Source organism: Anomaloglossus baeobatrachus, unplaced genomic scaffold, assembly GCF_048569485.1.
Source record: "Anomaloglossus baeobatrachus isolate aAnoBae1 unplaced genomic scaffold, aAnoBae1.hap1 Scaffold_170, whole genome shotgun sequence".
Lineage (NCBI taxonomy): Eukaryota > Metazoa > Chordata > Amphibia > Anura > Aromobatidae > Anomaloglossus > Anomaloglossus baeobatrachus.
The window spans coordinates 50,001-76,748 of record NW_027441940.1 but is presented as its reverse complement, the minus strand read 5'-3'; the positions used below and the strand labels follow the sequence as shown (position 1 = coordinate 76,748).

Sequence of the window (26,748 nt, the reverse complement as noted above, 5' to 3'; positions counted from 1 at the left end):
CTCGGACGACAGTCCCAGACGGCCTAAGCGGGCTCGCTATGAGCGGCCCTCAACTTCATCACACTGGTCAGGGTCCCAGCTGGACGACTCTCTGTGTGATGAGGCGGATGTGGCTGATCAGGATTCTGATCCTGGGACCGTTCTCAATCTGGATACACCTGATGGTGACGCCATAGTGAATGATCTTATAGCGTCCATCAATAGAATGTTAGATATTTCTCCACCAGCTCCTCCTGCGGAGGAGTCAGCCTCACAGCAGGAGAAATTCCATTTCAGGTATCCCAAGCGTAAATTGAGCACTTTTCTGGACCACTCTGACTTTAGAGACGCTATCCAGAAACACCACGCTTATCCAGATAAGCGTTTCTCCAAACGGCTTAAAGATACACGATATCCTTTTCCCCCTGACATGGTCAAGGGCTGGACCCAGTGTCCCAAGGTGGACCCTCCAATCTCCAGGCTTGCAGCTAGATCCTTAGTTGCAGTGGAAGATGGGGCGGCACTTAAAGATGCCACTGACAGACAGATGGAGCTCTGGTTGAAATCCATCTATGAAGCTATTGGAGCGTCGTTGGCGCCAGCATTCGCAGCCGTATGGGCACTCCAAGCTATTTCAGCTGGGCTTACTCAGGTCGACACGGTCACACGTACATCTGCTCCGCAGGTGGCGCCCTTGACCTCTCAAATGTCTGCATTTGCGTCTTACGCGATTAATGCTGTCCTAGACTCTACGAGCCGTACGGCAGTGGCGTCTGCCAACTCCGTGGTCTTACGTAGAGCCTTGTGGTTGAGAGAATGGAAGGCAGATTCTGCTTCCAAGAAGTGCTTAACCAGTTTGCCTTTTTCTCGTGACCGACTGTTTGGTGAGCGTTTGGATGAAATCATTAAACACTCCAAGGGTAAGGATTCATCCTTACCTCAACCCAGACAAAACAAACCCCAACAGAGGAGGGGACAGTCTGGTTTTCGGTCCTTTCGAGGCTCAGGCAGGTCCCAATTCTCCTCGTCCAAAAGGACTCAAAAGGATCAGAGGGGCTCAGATTCTTGGCGGACTCAATCACGACCAAAAAAGACAGCCGGAAGAACCGTTACCAAGACGGCTTCCTCATGACTTTCAGCCTCCTCTCTCCGCATCCTCGGTCGGTGGCAGGCTCTCCCGCTTTGGCGACATTTGGCTGTCACAGGTCAAAGACCGTTGGGTGAGAGACATTCTGTCTCACGGGTACAGGATAGAGTTCAGTTCTCGTCCTCCAACTCGCTTCTTCAGAACTTCTCCACCTCCCGACCGAGCAGATGCTCTTCTGCAAGCGGTGTCCGCCCTAAAGGCGGAAGGAGTGGTGACCCCCGTTCCTCTTCAGGAACGAGGTCGCGGTTTTTACTCCAATTTGTTTGTGGTGCCAAAGAAGGACGGGTCGTTCCGTCCCGTCCTGGATCTAAAGCTGCTCAACAAACACGTGAAAACCAGGCGGTTCCGGATGGAATCCCTCCGCTCCGTCATCGCCCCAATGTCTCAAGGAGATTTCCTAGCATCAATAGACATCAAGGATGCTTATCTCCACGTGCCGATTGCGCCAGAGCATCAGCGTTTTCTACGCTTCGTTGTAGGAAGCGAACACCTGCAGTTCGTAGCTCTACCTTTCGGGCTGGCGACAGCCCCTCAGGTCTTTACCAAGGTTATGGCAGCAGTAGTGGCAGTCCTGCACTCGCAAGGTCACTCTGTGATTCCGTATTTGGACGATCTACTTATCAAGGCACCCTCTCAAGAGGCATGCCAGCACAGCCTGAACGTGGCACTGAAGACTCTCCAGGGTTTCGGGTGGATTATCAACTTTTCAAAGTCAAATCTAACCCCGACCCAATCACTAACATATCTTGGCATGGAGTTTCATACTCTCTCAGCGATAGTGAAACTTCCACTGGACAAACAGTGTTCACTACAGACAGGGGTGCAATCTCTCCTTCAGGGCCAGTCGCACCCCTTGAGGCGCCTCATGCACTTCCTAGGGAAGATGGTAGCAGCAATGGAAGCAGTTCCTTTCGCGCAGTTTCATCTGCGTCCACTTCAATGGGACATTCTCCGCCAATGGGACGGGAAGTCGACATCCCTCGACAGGGATGTCTCCCTCTCTCAGACAGCCAAGGACTCTCTCCGGTGGTGGCTTCTTCCCACCTCATTGTCGAAAGGAAAGTCGTTCCTACCCCCATCCTGGGCGGTGGTCACGACAGACGCGAGCCTGTCAGGGTGGGGAGCAGTGTTTCTCCACCACAGGGCTCACGGTACGTGGACTCGGAAAGAGTCCACCCTTCAAATCAATGTTCTGGAAATCAGAGCAGTCTATCTTGCCCTACAAGCCTTCCAGCAGTGGCTAGCAGGCAAGCAGATCCGAATTCAGTCGGACAACTCCACAGCGGTGGCATACATCAACCACCAAGGGGGAACACGCAGTCGGCAGGCCTTCCAGGAAGTCCGGCGGATTCTGACGTGGGTGGAAGACACGGCATCCACCATATCCGCAGTTCACATACCAGGCGTGGAAAACTGGGAAGCAGACTTTCTCAGTCGCCAGGGCATGGACGCAGGGGAATGGTCCCTTCACTCGGACGTGTTTCAGGAGATCTGTCGCCGCTGGGGGATGCCGGACGTCGACCTGATGGCGTCACGGCACAACAACAAGGTCCCGGTTTTCATGGCGCGATCCCACGATTACCGAGCTCTGGCGGCAGACGCCCTAGTTCAGGATTGGTCGCAGTTCAGGCTACCTTATGTGTTCCCACCTCTGGCGTTGTTGCCCAGGGTGCTGCGCAAGATCAGGGCCGACTGCCGCCGCGCCATCCTCGTCGCTCCAGACTGGCCAAGGAGGTCGTGGTACCCGGATCTGTGGCACCTCACGGTAGGCCAACCGTGGGCTCTGCCAGACCGTCCAGACTTGCTGCCTCAAGGGCCGTTTTTCCATCTGAATTCTGCGGCCCTGAACCTGACTGTGTGGCCATTGAGTCCTGGATCCTAGCGGCCTCAGGTTTATCTCATGAAGTGGTTGCCACCATGAGACAGGCTAGGAAACCATCCTCCGCCAAGATCTACCACAGGACGTGGAAGATATTCTTATCTTGGTGCTCTGCTCAGGGAGTTTCTCCCTGGCCTTTTGCATTGCCTATTTTTCTTTCCTTCCTGCAGTCTGGATTGGAAAAAGGTTTGTCGCTCGGCTCCCTTAAAGGTCAAGTCTCCGCGCTATCCGTATTTTTCAGAAGCGCCTAGCGCGACTTCCTCAGGTACGCACGTTCCTGCAAGGGGTTTGTCATATCGTCCCCCCTTACAAGCGGCCGTTGGAGCCCTGGGATCTGAACAAGGTCCTAATTGCTCTCCAGAAGCCGCCTTTCGAGCCTTTGAAGGATGTTTCCCTTTCTCGTCTTTCACAGAAAGTGGCCTTTCTAGTGGCGGTCACGTCTCTTCGGAGAGTGTCCGAGCTGGCGGTGTTATCATGCAGATCTCCCTTCCTAGTATTTCACCAGGACAAGGTAGTTCTGCGTCCAATTCCAGAATTTCTTCCTAAGGTGATATCCTCCTTTCATCTCAACCAGGATATCACTTTACCGTCTTTGTGTCCGCATCCAGTTCACCAATTTGAAAAAGGTTTGCATTTATTGGATCTGGTGAGAGCACTCAGGATCTACATTTCCCGCACGGCGCCCCTGCACCGCTCGGATGCTCTCTTTATCCTTGTCGCTGGTCAGCGTAAGGGGTCGCAAGCTTCCAAATCCACCCTGGCGCGGTGGATCAAGGAACCAATTCTTCACACCTACCGTTCGGCTGGGCTTCCGATTCCATCAGGACTGAAGGCCCATTCTACCAGAGCCGTGGGTGCGTCCTGGGCATTACGGCACCAGGCTACGGCTCAGCAGGTGTGCCAGGCGGCTACCTGGTCGAGTCTGCACACTTTTACCAAGCATTATCAGGTGCATACCTACGCTTCGGCGGATGCCAGCCTAGGTAGACAAGTCCTTCAGGCGGCGGTGGCCCACCTGTAGGAAAGGGCTGTTTGACGGCCCTATCACGAGGTATTCTTTTACCCACCCAGGGACTGCTTTTGGACGTCCCAATTGTCTGGGTCTCCCAATTAGGAGCGACAAAGAAGAAGGGAATTTTGTTTACTTACCGTAAATTCCTTTTCTTCTAGCTCCAATTGGGAGACCCAGCACCCGCCCTGTTTTTCTTAGGGATTTTGTTTTTTCGAGTGCACATGTTGTTCATGTTGAAGAGTTCAGTTCTCCGATGTTGTTCCTCGGATTGAATTTGTCTTTAAAACGGTTATTGGCTTTCCTCCTTCTTGCTTTTGCACTAAAACTGAGGAGCCCGTGATCCCACGGGGGGGTGTATAGCCAGAAGGGGAGGGGCCTTACACTTTTTAGTGTAATACTTTGTGTGGCCTCCGGAGGCAGTAGCTATACACCCAATTGTCTGGGTCTCCCAATTGGAGCTAGAAGAAAAGGAATTTACGGTAAGTAAACAAAATTCCCTTCTTTTTCCTCCTGACCACCCCTCCTGAACCCTGTTATGTCTGGATTGGATCTAACCATTGCCGCCATAGGCTCAACGGCCAGAGCAAATAGTAAGGGCGATAGCGGGCATCCCTGGCGGGTGCCGCTACCTAGGTGGCCGCCGTGCATGTCAGGGCGCTCGGCTGGGCGCCCGGCCGCCGTGCATGTCAGGGCGCTCAGCTGGGCGCTCGGCCGCCGGCATGTCAGGGCGCTCAGCTGATCGTTCACAATAGTCGGCTGCCGTACTGTAAAGGAGAAAAAAAAAATAAATAAATAACGCTTTTCGTTTACTATGTCTTACTTTCGGGGGAACGTCTTACATTAGCCGACCCCCCCCCCCCAAAACCCCCACGACATCTTACTATCGGGGGTGTCTTACTATCGGGGAAACACGGTAGGTTTATAAGAGTCAGGGATGAGGGGGTCCTTGCCAGGTTTAGGTATGACAACTATCACTGCTTCTCGCATTGACTGGGGCAAGGAGCCATTTTTGGCTGCTTGCTGGAAGGTCGACAGCAGCTGGGGGAGCAGGATGTCTCCAAACTTTTTGTAAATCTCTGTGGGGATCCCATCTGAACCCGGTGACTTATTATTGGGCATGGAGGATACCGCTAAATGCAACTCTTCCAGTGTGAGTGGACTGTTTAGGTATACCCTGTCCTCATCTGAAAGTGAGGGCAAGGGGATGTCTTTCAGGTAAGAAGCTATCTGTTCCCTATTTTGAGCTATAGCTGCAAGCACGTCTTTCAGAGTGGGCTCAGCACCCTGCAAAGTGGCAGGCTCATGTGGACATTTATTATGCATGGATGCAGGGAGCTCCAGCTTGTCCTGCAAGCCTTGCTGTAATAATGAGTCTGCACTATTTCCTCCTTCCTCCTCCACTGCATTGTGAGGGCTGTGCTGCCTGGAGCTCCCTAGTTTAACTCTTTCATCCCTGTGCACCGTGGGAGCCCTGCATTCTGTGCCCCTGGCATACTCAGTTTTTCAGCTGCATGAGTTGCTGCAGCTCTAGCTGCTTTGGAGGCTGGTGTCTGTGTCCCACTACCATTTTGTGCAGTACCTTCCATTCCTGTTGCCGCCTCCTTCTGCCTCCTGCTCGTCCCCCCAGCCATGTAACCTCCGTCCAAGCTGTGCAGTAAGTTCAGGGTGGTCTCTGGTTGCTGCACGGATGATTTTTGTCCTCGCCACGGCCCAGTGGAAGTCAGGATAATCGGCAGTTCCAGGAGCTCTCTTCTTAGCTGCTTCTCACATCTCTGGCCAGGCCTCACCCCCTTGCATCCCCCCTTTTTACCACTTGTTATTTGGGAATGCAGTTTCTTTTTCCTTTGTCTGTTGTTTTCCTTTTGTGTCATTATCATAAAGGAGGACTAGTGTTCCTCCTGCCCTGCTCACTAGACACGGTTGTTGGTTAGGTAAGACACGTGATTGTTGCACGACGTGAAAGAACCTGTCTTGGGACATCGGGGAGCTCAGGGTTGCTCAGAGTAAGTGACAGGGTTTATCCTTCCTGTTCTTCTCTAGAGGCAGTGGTTCCCACCCCATCTTTCTCATGATACACAGCCTGTTGGTGGAACACATTGGTAACTGGTGCCTACTGTCAGCAAAGTCCAATTACAGAGGCTCTGGTGATGACTGAGTAGGCACTTAATCATGCCCCTCCGGGTAAGCCTGGTTCAGGGCTACGTCCCTTCTCCTCAACCTATTAGCATGACAGGTCTACATGTAATTCTTCAAATGACATGATTCAGAAGAAACCCTCAAAGGCTCCATTCACTGTAATGAGTCAGCAGAGTTAGTCTAGACTCCTCATGGCAGTGCGTCAATCATCCCTATCTAGTGAACGGTTATCTCCAGTAATTGTATTATTACAGCGGATTCTGTATGATGTTACATCGCCATCTTCTCCCCATTCAGGTCCCTACAATATTGGATCCTCTCAGTGGAGATCTTCTATATAAGAGAATTCTCCTGATTGACCCATCAAGGATGGATATGGACAGGGACAAGATGGCGGAGAGGATATTACACCTCACCCTAGAGATCCTCTTCCGGCTTACTGGAGAGGTGAGAGATTCTGATGACGTCACATTACATCATTCTTATCTATGGGAATAACAGATGGACAGAACTGGAGAGGTGAGGACTCTGGAAATGTCTGGAGTGAGATTTATTACTGTGTCTCTCCATAACCAGGATTACACAGTAGTGAAGAAGACCTCTAGTGAGCACTGTCAGGCCCCTGTGTCTGAGGGATGGGGAAGACCCCTGAGCCCAATCACGGGGCCTCCACCTCACCCCCCGATACGTGAGGACATCAATGACCAGAAGATCCTAGAACTCACCTACAAGATGATTGAGCTGCTGACTGGAGAGGTGACACTGCTGGGAATGCTGGGACATTATACAGTAACGCTATGAAGGGATCGGGGGTGACGGTATCATTGTATGTGTCAGGTTCCTATAAGGTGTCAGGACGTCACCGTCTATTTCTCCATGGAGGAGTGGGAGTATTTAGAAGGACACAAAGATCTGTACAAGGACGTCATGATGGAGGATCCCCAGCCCCTCACATCACCAGGTAATAGACAGGACTAAATACACACGGCCTATAATTATCTGTATGTAAGGAATGAATTCAGTCCCTGTATGTGTCTCCTCCAGGTCTATCCAGTAAGAGGACAACACCAGAGAGATGTCCCCGTCCTCGTCTCCCACAGGACTGTAAACAAGAAGACCCCGATGTTCCTCAGGATGTGTCTCCTCCAGCTCTATCCAGTAAGAGATATCTACTCATGTATTTTCTGCACTAATTTTGTGTTTACATTTTTAGACTTTCTGCTCTGGGTTTTTTCAGCTGTATTTTCTTTGCTTCTGCTTCTTTTGCTGTTTGTTTCTAGTCCCTTCTCTATGTTGTTATGAGGGCAACTCAAAGACCTGCAGAGGGTTCATGAATACCCTGTTTCCCCGAAAATACGACCTGCACCGAAAATAAGACCTAGCATGATTTTATGGGATTTTAAGAGAATACTTGAAATATAAGCCCTACTCCAAAAAATAAGACCTAGTTACAGTCAGGGCCAGCGTTGGGAGAGTCAAGCTGTGCAATGTCTTAGGAAATCCACTCTCTTAGGCTATGTGCGCACGTTGCGTACAGTCACTGCAGAAATTTCTGCAGCGATCTGAAGAGCACATGTGCGCTTTAAATCGCTGCAGAAATGTCCGTAGTGAAAAAAAAAAAAAGCCGATTCCATGCGCTCTGCCTGCAGCTCCTGCCATAGACAGAGCAGGAGCTGCCGGCAAAGCGCACGGAAGAAGTGACATGTCACTTCTTAGAACGCAGCGCTTCGGTAGCAGCCGAAGCGCTGCGCTCTAAAACACCACGTGCGCACGGCCCCTGCACAATCTCCATGGACTGTGCAGGGGACGCAGGATGCATGCAGTTACGCTGCGCTACAAAGTGCAGCGTAACTGCATGTATTTACGCAACGTGCGCACATAGCCTTAGGGTCCCCATCAGTTGTATTCTGAGGTTTATTGTTTAAGGACCTTTGTTGGCTTCAAAGTCATGTGACATGATGTAACCAAAGGTCTCTTAATTGCAGGAGTCTAAATGAACTGACCAGAAGACAGGCTGGCATGCAGGACTGGCATTAGGGGAAAGGGAGAGTGTAATACTATTGTATGTACTGAGGATTTCGATTGCGTTAGGGCAATGACAACCAGAGACGAGTTCTTGGTGCAAAAGACGTTTTATAATATGTAACCGCAATATGTGCACAGAACAGAATATACACAATAATATGTAACCGCAATATGTAAACAGAACAGAATATACACAGTAATATGTAACCGCAATATGTAAACAGAACAGTATATACACAGTGGAACATAAACACAGTAAATACCTGCTGGGTTCAGAGCAAAGAGGAATTCCCGGGGCCGCACACCGGACTCCCCCAGGGAGACCACCAGGAGCGAACCCCTATACAGGGGCTGTCCGGCAATCACCCCAGAAGGCCTAAATGCGCAGCAGCCGGGACACAAAAAGGGCAACAGATATAGTCCAAAAAATGTCCGTACGTGATGTGAGTCCTAGGGTGGATATGAACGGGAGGGACCGGGCAGAAGTGCCGACCAGAGACAGCAGACAGAATCCGAGCACAGTTGGATGAGAGGTGAAGTCCAGAGCTGGTGTCAGGTGTTTCAACTGGATCCAAACAGCAATCAGGAGATGAGAGCAGCTGGGCAGGAGTACACAGGAAGCAGTATACTCAGGCAACTAGACTAAGCTTAGGGGCGGCTTTTAAACAGATATACAGGAAGTAGGGCAACAGAACAGAAAACTCCATGTTAACAAAGGGCAAGATCCTTCAAAAGAAAACTGGAAATCCCGGAACTCTGACAGAGAGCAAACTGGACAATTTCACAGAACCCCCATTCTCCCAGGGGCCCCAGTGTTTATATGCCAATTATAGGACTGCTTAAGGACCTTTTTGACATAACGTCATGTGACCAAAGGCTGGTGGGTGGGTAGGTGGGTCGGTGTGTGTGTGCGCGTGCGTGTGTGTGTGTGCGCGTCCGCGTGTTCACGCCAATTTTAACCAGCTTTGCCAAAATGGGCAGAGCTTGGCCAGAAGAAGGGTGTGATGCCACCGCTTCTCTAATTCATAACAAACTGCAGCGTTCCTTATGCCAGAAATCTCACTCCAGTCCCTGGTGTCATTTGTCAGTGTCCATTGCCGGTATTGATGAATTGGAGTACTAATGTTTATCTGCAAGACCCAGCTACTTGCTTTGGTTACAAAGCCTAAGGTTAGGCCATCAACGTTATAGTCTCGGACAATCCCGTTAAATATCCGGTATCTGTCTCTAACTATTTTATGTTAGTCTTTGAAAAAGAATTTCTTTGAAATTGTCTATGTTGTGGATCAATGTTACAAGGAGATTTTTGCAGGTTTTGCCAACTGTCATGGCGGCGTCAGGATCTGTGGAAATGATAGATTCTGGTACTCTGCATGTTAACTGCTGTGATGTCTATGAGCAGTGCAGGGAAACGCAGGCTTTAAACTACAGGCTTGGGCAGGCTAGCAAGAGTTATTCTCTGCTGGGCTGCTTGTTAATGTCTTTGATCATATGCTGTAGAGGAGAAAGTATCTATCACTCCCTTTCTGTATATGCTGGCTGGACTATTTCATTAATGCCAGCTATCGGTTACCTATACTGGTCTGGTGAGGTGTTGAGATCCAGACTTATGGGTGGTTGTTTTGTATTATTGCTGTGAGCTGTTGTGGTTTTAACCCTTGTTGTGTTTTTGTTGCCTTTCTGCTCTTGCTTTTCTCCTTAGTCTCTCACTGTTTATTTCTGTGAGTTTGCAATGTGTCCTGTCTGTCTGTGTTAATATTTGTTTTCATTCTATTCCTGCCCCTTCCTTCCCTGGGGGATAACAGATTAGATCTGGTCAGGAGAATAGTAAGGCATGGGACTCAGGCATCTCAATATTCAGGGGTAATCAAGAGGTTAGAAACAGTTTAGGGTCCCCTAGCGTGAGGGACAGTATAGTAGCCCCCTGTCCCTCATTATCCTGCAGTCACATTGTGACAATCAATCAGATTATTTACTGTAGCACATTCCAGAGAACTGGTGCTAGTAATGGGAGATTCAAATTAACGAAGATGTAACTCTTAGATAGGGATGGGAGATCCCGATTTGTAAAGATCGGAGATCGTACCGATCACATAGTGATCGTGTGCACGATCCCAATCACGAAATTTCCTGGAAAGCTTGTGTTACAGATCGGTCCAGATCGGGACCAGGGGCTGTAAAAAGAAAGCACATTATTAAAATAAAAAACTTTATGATCATACTTACTGGTCACATGACTATGACGTTTTCAAAGGTCCTCTTAACTTCCGAGGGTATTCACTGCACTGCTCGTCACTTGGCTGTTTTCGGCCGTGTTCGCGGTGATGTCAGGGTTCACCCGAGTCCATGGCTCATAGACTCGATTGAACTTTGACTGTGACTGTGTGAGTGTCGCATCGCATCACGGCGCTCAATCTCAAGACAGCAGCGGGTCTGCTGCTTGTCTTTCCATGCAGCTGAAGCGCTCCTGTCGTGAGATCAGTCCGTGCGGGGTTATGCCCATGCGAGACGCAAGTGCAATCATCCCCTCACTGTCAGCCTGCTTCTTGCTCTGTACAGAGCGATTTAGCAGAGCTGGCAATGCTCTCTGCTTCTCACTGTGTATAGACTGTGTCTGTAAAGAGTGATGAAGCTGACAATGCTCTACCTGTGGATTACGTCGGACTAAGGATTTTTTTATTATAAAGATGGAGTCTCTAAATTTTTTTTTTTTTTTTTTTTTTTTATATTTCTAATAAAAAAAAATTTCTGTTGTATTTTTTTTCTGTTTATTAGAAATTCATGGTGGCCATGTCTAATTTGGCGTGAAACCATGAATTTCGGACTTAGTACCATCTGAGAATACAAAGCTGGTATTAACCCCTTTATTACCCAGCGTGCCACCACCACTAGGGCCACTGAATGATCCGGGTAAAGCGCCTGGAAAAGGCGCTAAGGAACAATAAGCCATTTCCAGGGGCGGGTGCGGACTGCCGAGAATCCCAGCCCCCAGCTGACTGGCTGTACTTGACTGGCGATCAAAATACAGCGGGAGCCCACGCATTTTTTTTTTTTTTTATTATTAGTTTTTTAAATAATTAAAAAAATAATAATAATGGGCTTCCCTGTATTTTGATTGCCAGTCAGGCAAAGCCAGGCAGATGGGGTGAAGGTGGCAGCCCGTAGCTGTCCGCTTTCATCTGCGCCGAGTATCAAAAATATAGTTGAGCGCTACATCATTTTTTAAAATCATTTATTTTCATTAAATTATATATTGTGCTCACTTTTTTGTTTTTATGTATTTTTTCTGTATTCAGTACAAACAGGGAGTGGCCCCTTTCTCAGTGAGCTGGGCATTTCATTCTGTGCATCCCCTGACTGTGTGACCTGTTGGGACCCGGTCACTCTCAACCCTTAAGACCATGTCACACTAAGCAACATCGCTAGCAACATCGCTGGTAAGGAACAACTTTTGTGACGTTGCTAGCGATGTTGCTTAGTGTGACATCCAGCAACAACCTGGGCCCTGCTGTGAGGTCGTTGGTTGTTGCTGAATGTCCTGGGCCATTTTTTAGTTGTTGCTCTCCTGCTGTGAAGCGCACATCGCTGTGTGTGACAGCGACAGAGCAACAACTAAATGTGCAAGTGCAGGAGCTGGCTTCTGCGGATACTGGTAACCACAGTAAACATCGGGTAACCAAGAAGCCCTTTCCTTGGTTACCCGATATTTACCTTCGTTACCAGCCTCCGCCGCTCTCAGCTGTCAGTGCCGGCTCCTGCTTTCTGCACATGTGGCTGCAGTACACATCGGGTAATTAACCCCATGTCTACTGTAGCTAGGAGAGCAGGGAGCCAGCGCTAAGCAGTGTGCGCGGCTCCCTGCTCTGTGCACATGTAGCTGCAGTACACATCGGGTAATTAACCCGATGTGTACTGTAACTAGGAGTGAAGGGAGCCTCCACCAAGCGGTGTGCGCTGGTAACCAAGGTAAATATCGGGTTGGTTACCCGATATTTACCTTAGTTACCAAGCGCAGCATGCTTCCACGACGCTCCAGCGATCCCTGCCAGGTCAGGTTGCGGGTGGGATCTCTGGAGCGTCACTTAGTGTGACATCTCACCAGCGACCTCCTAGCAACTTACCAGCGATCCCTATCAGGTTGTATCGTTGTTGAGATCGCTGGTAAGTTGTTTAGTGTGACTGGGCCTTTAGCCACATTGAGGCCTATTTTAGACCTATGGTAAGGTTTTAATATTAGAGAGTGTAGGTACTATCCCAACTGGGTACACCTTGACGTTTGGTGGGATAGCTTTATGCTTTTTTTGACCAAAAACAGTGTTTACTAAGTACCCTATGTTTATATGCACTATGCTTTTATTTAGTTACAGCAGGGAATGTTTTCACAATTTTTTCCTTGGTTTCTCTTTATTAGAAATAAATACACAGACACACTTAGGGAGTCCATCTTTATTACTCCCTCTCACCCCTCCACGATCCTGGTCTTCTGTCACTCATCTAGCTCTGCTATATCAGAATGCACGAGGGGGAGGAAGAGCGCTGCTGCTGCTGCTCCCGCACTGTCTAATCACTCAATGAGTGATCAAAGGCTTTGGGTTGGTAAGCGGGGATTTCACTGCTGCCACCGTTGCCATAGTAGCCTAACGAACGGGTTACTATACTATAGTAACGGTGATCTCCGATCACCTGATTCTGGCGACGCTATTCATCACCGGCTGTGGCAGCCAATCCCTGCATGTTGGCTGATTGTGTAAAGAGCGCCAACATGCAGGGAGGGGGAGCCGAGCATGTGCCTGAGCATCTCGCTGGTACACAGCGGTCGCTGAGTTTACAGAGTACTGAGCTGCTTGGGAAAGCACCGTGTACCGGCGAGCATGCTGACACTACAGGACCTTTGCACGATGTCATATCATGTGACCCAGTCTGTAGCCAATGGGATAATACAACATTCCCATGTGACTGATCATATGGCTATGACGTCACGGAAGGTCCTTTGGTTACCGGCAGGACACCGCGATGATCGTACTCGGAAGCAAAAGCAGCGGGAGACAGAGTGCAGGATACGTCGCGGGATCTGTAAGTATAATGACAATGTTTATTATTAACTGTATTCTTTATTTTACAGCCCCCCGCCCCATCCCATAACTGTAAAGTCCAAGATCGGTGATTGGATGCACAATCATGTTATCTCGATCCCGATCTCGAACTTCACAAAATGATTCAATGAGTCTCCCCGATCCCGACCATCGGGGGGGATCACTCATCACTACTCTTAAGCCTGCTTTACATGTATCAATTTCTCGTGCGATCGCATTTGCGATCGCACCCGCCCCCTTCGTTTGTGCGATATGGGCAATTTGTTGCCCGTGTCACACAAAGTCGTAAACCTCCGTCACACGTACTTACCTTCCAAACGACCTCGCTGTGCGTGGCGAACATCCTCTTCCTGAAGGGGGAGGGACGTTCGACGTCACACAGCGGCCGGCCAATAGCAGCGGAGGGGCGGAGATGAGCGGGAAGTAAACATCCCGCCCACCTCCTTCCTTGCGCATTGGCAGCGGGACGCAGGTAAGCTGCAGTTCAGCGTTCCCGGGGTGTCACACGGAGCGATGTGTGCTGCCCCGAGAACGATGAACAACCGGCACGCAGTAGAACGTGCAATTTTTTTTTTTTTTTAGAAAATGAGCGACGTGTCAACGAGCAACGATAAGGTGAGTAATTTTGCTCGTTAACAGACGCTCGTAGCTGTCACACGCTACGATATGTCAAACGGCGCCGGATGTGCGTCACTTACGACGTGACCCTGAAGATATATCGTTTGATATATCGTAGCGTGTAAAGCCCGCTTTAGATCGAAATTGGACAACAGATTCAGGATACATTTATTTCTAATTTAATTTCTGATGTTATGGTTTAAAAAAAAATGTACTTTCAAGATAATATTATAAAAAATAATAACATTGTGTTTATTTTTAGCAGATGACTGTATTGGGAGTTCAGATGGAAATCTATCATCTTCAGAATTTAAAACAGAAGATAAAAGTATCACACATGATACATATGAAGAGCATGCTGTTGCCCCAAATATACCTCCAGTCCTTCCTCGGAAAGCTTCATCATCAGATCTTTTCAAGCAAGTCCAAAATTCCGATTTATCACAGAATTGTAAGCAAAATAAAAGTTACAGAAGGGATGTGGAACATGAAACGGCTCCTACAAGGGTGAAACCATTTTCATGTTCAAAATGTGGGAAATGTTTTACCAGGAAATCACATCTTAATATCCATCAAAAAACTCACACAGGGAAGAAGCCATTTTCATGCTCAGAATGTGGAAAATGTTTTACTCAGAAATCAAATCTTGTTATGCATAAGAAAAATCACACAGGGGCGAAGATATTTTTATGCTTGGAATGTGGTAAATGCTTTACTAGTAAATCAAGTCTTGTTGACCATGGAAAACTTCACACAGGGGAGAAGCCATTTTCATGTTCAGAGTGTGGGAAATGTTTTATTCAGAAATCAGATCTTGTTAGGCATCAAAGATGTCACACTGGGGAGAAGCCATTTTCATGTTTAGAATGTGGGAAATGTTTTATTCAAAAATCAAAACTTGTTGTGCATCAAAGATCTCACACCGGGGAGAAGCCATTTTCATGTTCAGAATGTGGGAAATGTTTTATTCAAAAATCAGATCTTGTTGTGCATCAAAGATCTCACACCGGGGAGAAGCCATTTTCATGTTCAGAATGTGGGAAATGTTTTAATTGGAAATCAAAACTTGTTCAGCATCAAAGATCTCACACCGGGGAGAAGCCATTTTCATGTTCAGAATGTGGGAAATGTTTTATTCAAAAATCAGATCTTGTTGTGCATCAAAGATCTCACACCGGGGAGAAGCCATTTTCATGTTCAGAATGTGGGAAATGTTTTATTCAAAAATCAGATCTTGTTGTGCATCAAAGATCTCACACCAGGGAGAAGCCATTTTCATCTTTAGAATGTGAGAAATGTTTTAGCCGGAAATCAAAACTTGTTCAGCATCAAAGATCTCACACCGGGGAGAAGCCATTTTCATGTTCAGAATGTGGGAAATGTTTTAATTGGAAATCAGAACTTGTTGTGCATCAAAGAATTCACACCGGGGAGAAGCCATTTTCATGTTCAGAATGTGGGAAATCTTTTAATTGGAAATCAGAACTTGTTGTGCATCAAAGAATTCACACAGGGGAGAAGCCATTTTCATGTTCAGAATGTGGGAAATGTTTTATTCAAAAATCAGATCTTGTTGTACATCAAAGATGTCACAGTGGGGAGAAGCCATTTTCATGTTCAGAGTGTGGGAAATGTTTTATTCGGAAATCAGATCTTGTTAGGCATCAAAGATGTCACACAGGGGAGAAGCCATTTTCATGTTCAGAATGTGGGAAATGTTTTATTCAAAAATCAAAACTTGTTCAGCATCAAAAATCTCACACTGGGGAGAAGCCATTTTCATGTTCAGAATGTGGGAAATGTTTTACTAGGAAATCAGAACTTGTTGTGCATCAAAGATCTCACACCGGGGAGAAGCCATTTTCATGTTCAGAATGTGGGAAATGTTTTATTCGGAAATCAAATCTTGTTAGGCATAAGAAAAATCACACAGGGGCAAAGAAATTTTTATGCTTGGAATGTGGTAAATGTTTTACTAGTAAATCAAGTCTTGTTGACCATGGAAAACTTCACACAGGGGAGAAGCCATTTTCATGTTCAGAATGTGGGAAATGTTTTACTAGGAAATCAGGTCTTGTTTACCATAAAAAAAATCACACAAAATAAATAATTTTTATGTTCTGAATGTGGGAAATGTAATTTTCATAAATCACATCTTGTTAAACATGTGAAGAAGCCACACAGGGAAGGAATCTTTTTCATGTTGTGAATAATTGAAATGTATTACTGGTAAATCAAGTCTTGCCCACATCAGAAAACCAACGGAGCGGAGCAGCCAATATTGGTTTCAGAATTTGCCAAATGTTTTTATCATTAATCAGGTCCTGTTGTCAGATGAGTCACACGGGAGAAGCCATCATGATGTATCATAATTCAAAGGGTTTTATCCTAAAATCGGCTGCAATTCCTTAAGTAAGAATTTGTGAGGAAAAGAACCATTTTCTTTCTTTTTAGAAATTATTGTATTTTTCCTTTCGTCACGACAGCACCCACGAGAGAGGCATCCGCCCCCTTCAGGACAGGAAACCTACAGATAAAAAAGGGGCGGTCCCCCTCCCTCATCAGTTGGTTTCCTGTCCTGCATGGAGAGGAACCTACAGTACTTGGGTCCGGTTGAGTCCGTGCGGTCTCCGAGGGAACGGCGGAGCTCAGGGTCCAGAAGCACGGTCGGTGGAGCTCCGTCCTCCGGTGCACCTTGTCCTCTTTCCTTTGGTCCGGCTTTGCCTCCAGGGAAATGACGCCTGCACATGCGCGTTCCTACTTCTTCCGGGTTGCTCTGCTCGTGCACGGCAGGGGGGGCCCTGCCGCGTCAGCGCGCGCTCTCTGCTGCCGTGTCCCGGAAGTGCACAGGAGCGCTTCCGGGGGAGTGGACCGGGAAGGTTCCTGGTGAAGCCCGTGGACCCCTCCTTCCTGAGCCGGACGCGACATGGTCGGTAAGTTGCTGTCTGTCGCCGGCAGTGCACGGAGGCCGGCGCCTCTCCCTGTGTCGCGGGCTGCGCCTTCCGGCTGCAAGGCGTGTGCGATGTGTCCGGGGCCGCGTCCGCGCTCTGTCTCCTCGGCGGTGGCCCGGCAGTGCACGGAGGATCATCAAAGAGTCTCTGTCTGCCCTTCCCCCTGCCGCCCGTCCGGGGTCGGTGCGTTGCTTAAGGCCCGGGAGCGGGCCTTTGGAGCTGGATTCTGCCGCATGGACGGCGGCTGGGCCTCCTGGCCCCTGTGGCCCCTGTGGTCTGGCCTCGGGGCCTTTCTGGCCTCTGCGGCCTGGCCTCTATGGCCCGGCCTCTGTGGACTCCGGGTCCCTGTGGCCTCTGTGGACTCTGGGCCCCTGTGACCTCTGTGGACTCCTAGCCCCTGTGGCCTCTGTGGACTCCTGGCCCCTGTGGCCTCTGTGGACTCCTGGCCCCTGTGGCCTCTGTGGACTCCTGGCCCCTGTGGCCTCTGTGGACCCCGGGCCCCTGTGGCCTCTGTGGACTCCTGGCCCCTGTGGCCTCTGTGGACTCCTGGCCCTTCTGGACTCCTGGCCCCTGTGGCCTTTGTGGACTCCTGGCCCCTGTGGCCCTTGTGGACTCCTGGCCCCTGTGGCCTTTGTGGACTCCTAGCCCCTGTGGCCTCTGTAGACTCCTGGCCCCTGTGGCCTCTGTGGTCTCCTGGCCTCTGTGGTCTCCTGGCCCCTGTGGCCTCTGTGGTCTCCTGGCCCCTGTGGCCTCTGTGGCCTCCGGGCCCCTGTGGCCTCTGGGCCCCTGTGGCCTCCGGGCCCCTGTGGCCTCTGGGCCCCTGTGGCCTCTGTGGTCTCCTGGCCCCTGTGGCCTCTGTGGTCTCCTGGCCCCTGTGGCCTCTGTGTATCCTGGCCCATGTGGCCTGTGTGTCCTCCTGGCCTCTGTGGCCGGTGTGTGTCCTTCTGGCTGAGCCTTCTGGCCTCTGTGTCCTCTGGGCCTCTTGGCTTCTGCGTCCTCTGGGCCTCTTGGCTTCTGTGGACTCTGGACCTCCTGGCCTCTGTAGCCTCTGGGCCTCTGTGGCCTCGGGGCCTCCTGGCCTCTGTGGCCTCTGTGACCTCTGGCCTCTGGGCCTCCTGGCCTCTGAGCTTCCTGGCCTTTGCGCCTCCTGGTTTTGGGTCTCTGGGCCTCCTGACCTCCTGGTCCCTGTGCCTCCTGGCCCCCGGGCCTCCTGGCCTCGGGCCTCTGTGTCTCTTGGCCTCGTGCTTCCTCGCCTCGTGCTTCCGGGCCTCGTGCTCCTGGCCTTGGTCCTCTGTGCCTCCTGGCCTTGGTCCTCTGTGCCTCCTGGCCTTGGTCCTCGGTGCCTCCTGGCCTTGGGCCGCTGTGCCTCCTGGCCTTGGGCCTCTGTGCCTCCTGGCCTTGGGCCTCTGTGCCTTCTGGCCTCGGGCCTCTGTGCCTTCTGGCCTCGGGCCTCTGTGCCTTCTGGCCTCGGGCCTTTGTGCCTCTTGGCCTCGGGCCTTTGTGCCTCTTGGCCTCGGGCCTTTGTGCCTCCTGGCCTGGGGCCTCTGTCCCTCCTGGCCTCGAGCCTCTGCGCCTCCTGGCCTCGGTGCCTCCTGCCTTCGGGCCTCTGTGTGTCCTGCCTCTGTGTCTTGTGCTTCCTGGCCGCGTGCCTCGGTTGCCTCCTGGCCTCGTGCCTCTGTGCTTCCTGGCCTCTGTGCTTCCTGGCCTCTGTGCTTCCTGGCCTCTGTGCTTCTTGGTCTCTGTACTTCCTGGCCTCTGTTCCTTCCTGGCCTCAGGGCTTCCTGGTCTCTGGGCCTCCTGGCCGCTGTGGTCTCTGTGGCTTCCTGGCCTCTGTGGCTTCCTGGCCTCTGTGGCTTCTGGCCTCTGTGGCTTCCTGGCCTCCTGGCCTCTGTGGCTTCCTGGCCTCTGTGCCTTCCTGGCCTCTGTGCCTTCCTGGCCTCCTGGCCTCTGTGCCTTCCTGGCCTCTGGGCCTCTGTGCCTTTGTGCCTCTTGGCCTTTGTGCCTCTTGGCCCTTGTGCCTCTGTGCCTCTTGGCCCTTGTGCCTCTTGGCCTCTGTGCCTCTTGACCTCTGTGCCTCTTGGCCTTTGTGCCTCTTGGCCTTTGTGCCTCTTGGCCCTTGTGCCGCTTGGCCCTTGTGCCTCTGTCCCTCTTGACCTCTTGGCCTCTGGGCCTCTTGGTCTCTGGGCCTCTTGCTCTCTGTGCCTCTTGGCCTCTGGGCCTCTGTGCCTCTGGGCCTCTGTGCCTCTTGACCTCTGTGCCTCTTGACCTCTGTGCCTCTTGCCCTCTGTGCCTCGGGGCCTCCTGGTGGGCCTGTGTTTCTGGTCCTGCGTCTCTAGGCCTTGCGCTTTTGTGCTTGCTCCTTGCGGCACTCCTGCCTTGCGCCTCTGACGCCTTGCGCCTCCCTGGCCTTCCTCCTGGCCTGGCGCCTCGGGCTTCCTGCTTCGCCTCAGAGTCTCTGGTCTTGCGTCCCGGCATAGGGGGGGGGTGTTGTACCGCCCTTTTCTTCGGACTGGGTTCCTGTCCTCCCGGGGCGGCTCCCTCTCTCGGGGCAGCGGGAGGGCCTGGCTCCGGTGTTCCTTCCTGCTCCCTTCGGGCCCGGGCCTCCCTGGTTCTCCCTCCTGCGTCACGTGCCTGTCCTGGGCCCCTGGGGTCTTCTGTCCCGGCTGGCCCTCCTGTCCCTGTGTCTTCCTTCCTCGCCGCGTCACGGGACCCGCTTGCCGGCGTGCCTTTGGACGGCCTTTCCTGCCATCCCATCCTTGCTGCTTGGTTGACGGCCCCTCCCCACTTGCCCTTTGGTCGGCTGTGGATGCTTTTCCTTGCCTCCCTTCCTGCTTCCTCCCCTGCTGTGGTCACGATGCCCTGTCTTCTCCTCCTCGTCTGGTGCGGTGCTGTCCCTGTTCCTCTGTCTCTTGGTCGCCCTTGCTTCTGCCGGGCGTGTTCGCGCCCGTCCGGCCCTGTCCGTTGGTCCTCCCTTCCTTGGGGTGTTCCGGTTCCGGTTGTTCTTCTGCCGAGCAGGGTGTCTTGCCCGGGGTGGCGTCCGGGGTTTTTTCCCGCGCTGGGTGCTTTCTCCATTCCTTCGTTTCGCTGCCTGATCGTGGGGGGGGGGGGCTCTGTCCTAGCCTATGTCGCTCGGTCGGCCCCTTGGCGGCGGGGTTGGTCTTTGTTCTTTGTCTTTCAGGATTCCGGCTGTGGTCCTCGCGTGGCGTGGCGTCCCTTGTCCCGATGGCTGTGGGATGCTGTTTCCATCTCATCTGTGGTGAAGCAAGTTCCTCTGGCCTCCTCGGTGACGGATCCTTCTCCTGGGCGGTGGCCTCCCCCTTGGGTGGCTGTGACCGGTGTCTCCATCGACGGTTTTTGTACGGCTGCGCCCTGGTCCTCTCCGTCCGCCTTTTCAGGGCTCTGCCGGTTGGCCTTTGTTCTTCCACTGTCTTCCGTTGGAGGCTTGGCCCTTCACGCGGTTATCCCACCCTCTGAGTGTATTCTCTCTAACTCTCGTGGGTGCTGTCGTGACGAAAGGAAAAGACTAAATTACTTACCGGTAATGGGATTTTCCTGAGTCCACGACAGCACCCTTTACACCCCTGCCCTTTCTTGTTTGTTTTTCACCATTCGGTGTCCTGGGATTCGTCTGTTTTGTGTATTAATTCATTGGCGGTTCCTCTCCCGTTTCTCTGCAACCAACTGATGAGGGAGGGGGACCGCCCCTTTTTTATCTGTAGGTTTCCTGTCCTGAAGGGGGCGGATCTCTCTCTCGTGGGTGCTGTCGTGGACTCAGGAAAATCCCATTACCGGTAAGTAATTTAGTCTTTTTGAACCATAAGACACACCTAGGTTTTAAAGGAGGAATATAGTGAAAAAATTAACGCAAAAAATGTGGTCATCAAGCACTGTTATGGGTAGGATCTGCTGCTGACACTGTTACAGGGATAAAATCCCCCAATTCTGTACTAATGTCCCCCATACTGGGCCCCTTCCAGGTATATGTGTCTCCCATACTCGTATTTAGGTCTTTCATCTTGGTATATATGTTGCCCATCTTTATCCCATCCTGGAATATATGATCCCCATCTTGGTATATATGGCTCTTGTCCTAGTATATATGTCCCTGTAGGGGCATGGCCTGAACCTCATGTAGGGAGGAAGCAGCACGGGAGAGCTCCTGCCTGGATCCGATAAAAAATCCTGATTACCGGCCCTGTTGACGGCCATAACTGACCTGGACAGCTGCAATATCCCCCTGGGCATCTGGGAAACAGAGGATCCTCGCACCATGCCGATTCATGTCAGCAAGAAAGATAAGGAAGCATTGGAGCGTGTCCCTGCAGCAGCCAGGATGGCGCCGGCCAAAACCACGTTGTCCTGTAGTGGAGCAGCGAGAGCCTCGAGCAGGCTGGAGCGTTATGCTAGGGTGCCTCCTGCTAATGATCTGTCCTCCGGTGCAAAGTCTGAGGAAAGCGCTGATCACACCTTGGAGCTGGAAGATCGAGCACCCAGGGAGGGGGCCGTGAGTTACTTGAACTCTGTGTGCTTAGCAGCCCAGCAAATGCAGACGCCAGGGCCTGTAATAGAGGGTGGGGGAGGGGGAGATGTGGAACAACCAGAGACTGTCCCCGCTGAACCCACACTAAGAGAAATCCTGGCAGCAGTTAACACTTGCAATACCACACTGTCCACTCTAAGTAATCAAATGGGAACTGTCACCTTGAATATAGCCTGTATCAAACATGAGCTGCAGGGGGTGACTGCCAGAGTGGGAGAGCTGGAGGAACGTGTGAGTGCAGCAGAGGATAAATTGCCACCAATGACACTGGGGCTGGGAAAAGCTGCGCAAAATATCACAACACTGCTGAACAAGGTGGACGACTTAGAGAACCGTTGCCGTAGCAGTAATCTGCGCCTGGTGGGGTTCCAATGACTCACTGGGTTTTTTTGAAAAATGGCTAATGGACACCTTTGGCAAAGATGTTCTATCCCCATTCTTTACTATTGAGAGAGCGCACAGGGTCCCTACTCGTGCCCCCCAGCCAGGAGCACCCCCACGTCCTATTTTGCTCAAACTTCTGCATTTTAAAGACAGGGATGCTATTCTGCGCAGATCCAGAGATATTAAGGAACTTGCTATTAATGGGAGGAAGATCTCTATTTTCCCTGATTTTTCCATGGAGGTACAACGTAAAATGGCGCAATTTATTGAGATTAAGAAACGCCTGCGCGGCTTACAAGTGCCATATTCCATGATGTATCCTGCTAGGGACTATCAGCAAAAGTAGTGGGGATAATTGATTGCCACCAATGGTACCTCTGGATCAAGGTTAATTATCAGCAAAGTTGAAAAGAGGAATTTAATACATAACCTTTAATAAAGTATTAGTTAAAACGTTGCTCAGTGATGCAACTATACAATTTGTGCAAACAAACAAACAAAAAACCCAATTTAAGTCCGTCTGGACCAAATCACAATGAACTAATGCAGGAGCTAGCACACCGATTAGGAGTGATTACTGTCAATAATGTATAAGTATACTTCGGACAAGCTCCATAGGTTCAAATATTCAAAAGGTATCCGAGGTTTACAGATGCTCCTAATTAATTGATATGATCTGATTGCTAGGCCAAAGAAACCTATACCCGTTAATGTGCTAGTTCAACCAATATGCTCCAGTGGGAACAAAAAATGATAGTACTCTCCCAGACTTATATTAATGCTGCATGATGGTACATTGTTAGTATCATACAAGAGTACCCTCTCATAGTTATATAAAAATGCATTACATTAGAATTGTTATTTCATTCAATCTGACCCTATTTAAGCTGGCCCTTTCATAGCTTCAACAGCCTCCCAGTTGAAGCTATGACAGGGCCAGCTTAAATAGAGTCAGATTGGTACTGCCCTTGTAAGGGTTGGAGTCTATGGGTTTTTTGAGGGTATATAGAGTCCACCTAGGGAGAGATCGTATGCCCGGTTGTGGACAGCTTTCCGACCCTATGGGAATATTGACCCCCTCCAACGACTGACCCGGATCCATAAATGGTTGAGACCAACCCTTTGTTTCAAGTTACCATTTGTGTAAATGCACACTGATATGATTTTGTTGATCTGTATGCATAATTATTGGGCATAAAGAACGTTAGTTCGGCCATTTTGAGATTACTTTGGATAAACCCACAGTACACCACTGTTTGGATTCGTGCCTTATTGGTAATATCTCAGTCTCCTAGAATAATATTTGTAAAACACCTAGGTTGTCTTTTACAATGAAATAACAATTCTAATGTAATGCATTTTTATATAACTATGAGAGGGTACTCTTGTATGATACTAACAATGTACCATCATGCAGCATTAATATAAGTCTGGGAGAGTACTATTATTTTTTGTTCCCACTGGAGCATATTGGTTGAACTAGCACATTAACGGGTATAGGTTTCTTTGGCCTAGGAATCGGATCATATCAATTAATTAGGAGCATCTGTAAACCTCGGATACCTTTTGAATATTTGAACCTATGGAGCGTGTCCAAAGTATACTTATACATTATTGACAGTAATCACTCCTAATCGGTGTGCTAGCTCCTGCATTAGTTCATTGTGATTTGGTCCAGATGGACTTGAATTGGGTTTTCTGTTTGTCTGCACAAATTTTATAGTTGCATCACTGAGCAACGTTTTAACTAATACTTTATTAAAGGTTATGTATTAAATTCCTCTTTTCAACTTTGCTGATAATTAATGATGTATCCTGCTAGACTGCGAATTTCAGTGAATGGAGAAACTCACTTTTTTGATACAGCAGGGGCGGCGCTGTCTTAGCTGGATATTAATGAGAGGTCCATGAGGAGGAAGAATACTTGAAGATCACCCTTTCTACCGCCAGGTGCTGCTGTTTCTTATTGTCTGAGACGCTATGCTGGTATAATTACTACTGATCATTTCATTTTGGATCCAGGGCGGGAGATGACCGGTTCACTGTGGACACTCGTTACGGGAACAAGCTGTGGACCCATCTCCCTGCAAGGACTCTGGGCGAGTTTTTTAGCCCTGATTCTCTCTCTCTGAGAGAAATGTGCAAGTTACACTTGTTTTTGAGGGCGGGGGTGCTGTACATTGGTGTGCAGGGCTCTATTTCCCTCCTTGTTTTTTTTCATTTATTGTTGTATTTTGCAATTAATATGGGGGGTGTGGCGTACTTCAGTCATGTCGCTCAAGCCAATGCTAACAGGAATTGGTGGAGATTGCCTCTCTCCCCCAGGAATGGAGTATGATTCCGGTTTATTAATTTTTAACCTGCTCTTATGGCTACATCACTTAATATTGTAGCGTGGAATGTTAGGGGGCTCGGGGATGCGAATAAGAGGTGTGCTATATTTACTCATTTGCAAAAGTTTTTCCCAGCTATTCTATGTTTATCTGAGACCCACACGGTGAGAGATAATGTTCATTGGCTGAGAAAGGGATGGATCACACATGAATATCATTCCACATACTCGACCCATGCACGGGGTGTCAGTGTGTTGGTGCACAAATCGATCCCGTTCTCATGTACCAAATCAGTGGTTGACCCTGGGGGCAGATTTGTTTGTTTACTTTGCACGCTGTATGGTATACAATTTATTTTGGTTGCGGTATACATCCCTCCACCGTACTCAGTCGAAGCAGTAAGAAGAATCTTGTCTGTTTTAGACTCCTTCCCCCCTGCGCCGACTCTTCTGTTAGGGGATTTTAACACATATTTACATCCTTATCTAGATAAGCTACATTTGGGGGAACATATCAGAGGATGCTGCCCCAACTTCATTTGCTAGAATGCTGACAGAGTTGGGTTTGGTAGACCTTTGGCGTGTCCAAAACCCCACATCCAAACAGTTTTCCTGCTACTCTAGGTCCCACCACACTATGTCACGGATTGACCTGGCTATTAGGAACATACTTATGACCTCATATGTACAAACGGTGGCCTATCTACCTAGAAGCGTATCTGATCACTCACCACTCCATGTTACTCTTTCATGGGGAAACCCCCTCACCTTGTCTAGGCCTATCTAGAAACTTAACCCCTTCTGGATTCAGCTCATAGGGGGATCTTTACATGATACTATTTTAGAATATTTTCAACTTAATGAGTGCTCTGCACCATCACATATAGTCTGTGACTCTATAAAAGCCGTGGGGAGGGGCATCTATATTAGAGAAATATGCATACGTAAAAACCAAAACAGAAGCTACACCCAAAGTCTGATTCAGGAAGTATCTGTTGCGGAGGCTGCGGTGGTGCTCAACCCGACAGAGCAAACGAAAAACACTCTAGAGAAGGCACAAACGTCACTGAAAGAAAATCTCATGTTGGCGGCAGCAAATAAACGTTACTTCCTCAAACAGAAATATTTCATAGAGGGAGTAGGGCACTTACTAGCCACGGTCATTAGGGAACAGGAGGGATCTTCATATATATAAATAGGCTGAAGACGGAGTCGGGTGACCTTGTAACAGAGAGTGAGGATATAGTGAGGGAGATAGAGGTATTATATGTGACTATACACATCAGACTGTGACCTCACGGAGACTGAGATACAGCAATATTTGGATGCTCTCTCTCTTTCTCTCCCCCCACACTAGTCGACGAAGAAAGAGATTTTGTGGATCGAGATATCCCGTTGGAAGAATTGGAGGAAGCACTTGGACAGACACAAAACGAAAAAGCTCCGGGAACGGATGGCCTGCCTGGTGAGTTTTATAAAACCTATGCACCCTTCCTGCTACCTAAAGTACTTAAGGTATTTGAAGGGGCTGAAAGGCAGAGGGTCCTCCCGCCCTCTATGAGGGAAGCTTTAATAGTCTTAATATTAAAACCCGGAAAAGATCCAGAGATCCTGGATTCGTACCGCCCAATCTCTCTACTACTAACAGATGTTAAATTAGTGGCCAAGGTGCTCACCAATAGGATGTCCCGAGTCATCTCATCTATTATACAGAATGATCAAACAGGATTTATTCCATGTAGAGCCACATCTATGAATCTCAGGAAATTATACTTAGGGATTCAACATAGTTCTGAGAAGCCAGGGGAAAGGGCAATTTTGTCCTTGGACGCCGCTAAGGCAATCAATAGCTTGGAGTGGGGGTATCTGTGGGCGGTACTTCGGAAAATGGGTTTTGGACACAGATTTATAAATTGGGTGAAGTTGCTATATGAGTCACTGGTGGCGAAGGTTAGGGCTAATGGCAGGGTCTCTGAGTCCTGCTCTCGCCCTTGCTATTTGCTACTGCAGTGGAGCCATTGGCAGTTGCAATACGGACGTCCAGGGAGATAACGGGATTTAGGTGTGGAACTGTGGAGCAGAAGATATCATTATATGTGGACGACCTACTTTTATATTTAGACAGGGTACATTCCTCGCTTTTGCCGATAATGGATATTATTCAAGAATTTGGGCGGAAGTCTGGCCTTCGGATTAATTGGTCCAAATCGGCTTTAATGCTGTTAGACCCTCTCCCGGTGGATTTCTCGGATTTGCAAATACCGGTTCCTGTAGTCCGAGAGTTTAAGTATCTGGGAGTAACTGTTAGCCCAATTCCGAAGGATTTCCAGGCCCTAAATCTGGGACCCCTGTTGCAGCGGTTCAGAGCAAAGGTACATACCTGGTGCCGCTTGCCGCTATCAAATATCGGTAGATCTAACTTAATCAAAATCGTAATAATGCCACAATTACTATATTTTATACATAATTCTCCAGTGGGGATACGTAGGGAATTTTTTGCAAAAATTAATACATTATTCCGGGAACTTCTCTGGAAGAAAAAACAGGCTAGGATTTGATTGGAAGCGCTACAGCGGGGAAAGGAGGAGGGAGGATTGGCGGTACCAAACCCATATATATAATATATATATATATATATATCTATATATATAT

The 26,748-nt window shown here is 49.4% G+C and overlaps 1 protein-coding gene across 1 annotated transcript; it reads left to right on the top strand.

Moving 5' to 3' along the window:
- Window positions 1-6,839: 6,839 nt before the first annotated feature.
- On the top strand, window positions 6,840-20,975 carry LOC142260715 (gastrula zinc finger protein XlCGF66.1-like). The gene is made up of 5 exons (XM_075332059.1): window positions 6,840-6,909; window positions 6,991-7,114; window positions 7,198-7,311; window positions 14,152-14,792; window positions 20,952-20,975. The coding sequence occupies exons 1-5, from the start codon at window positions 6,886-6,888 to the stop codon at window positions 20,973-20,975; spliced, it is 927 nt and encodes a 308-aa protein (XP_075188174.1). The 5' UTR covers window positions 6,840-6,885.
- Window positions 20,976-26,748: the final 5,773 nt, after the last annotated feature.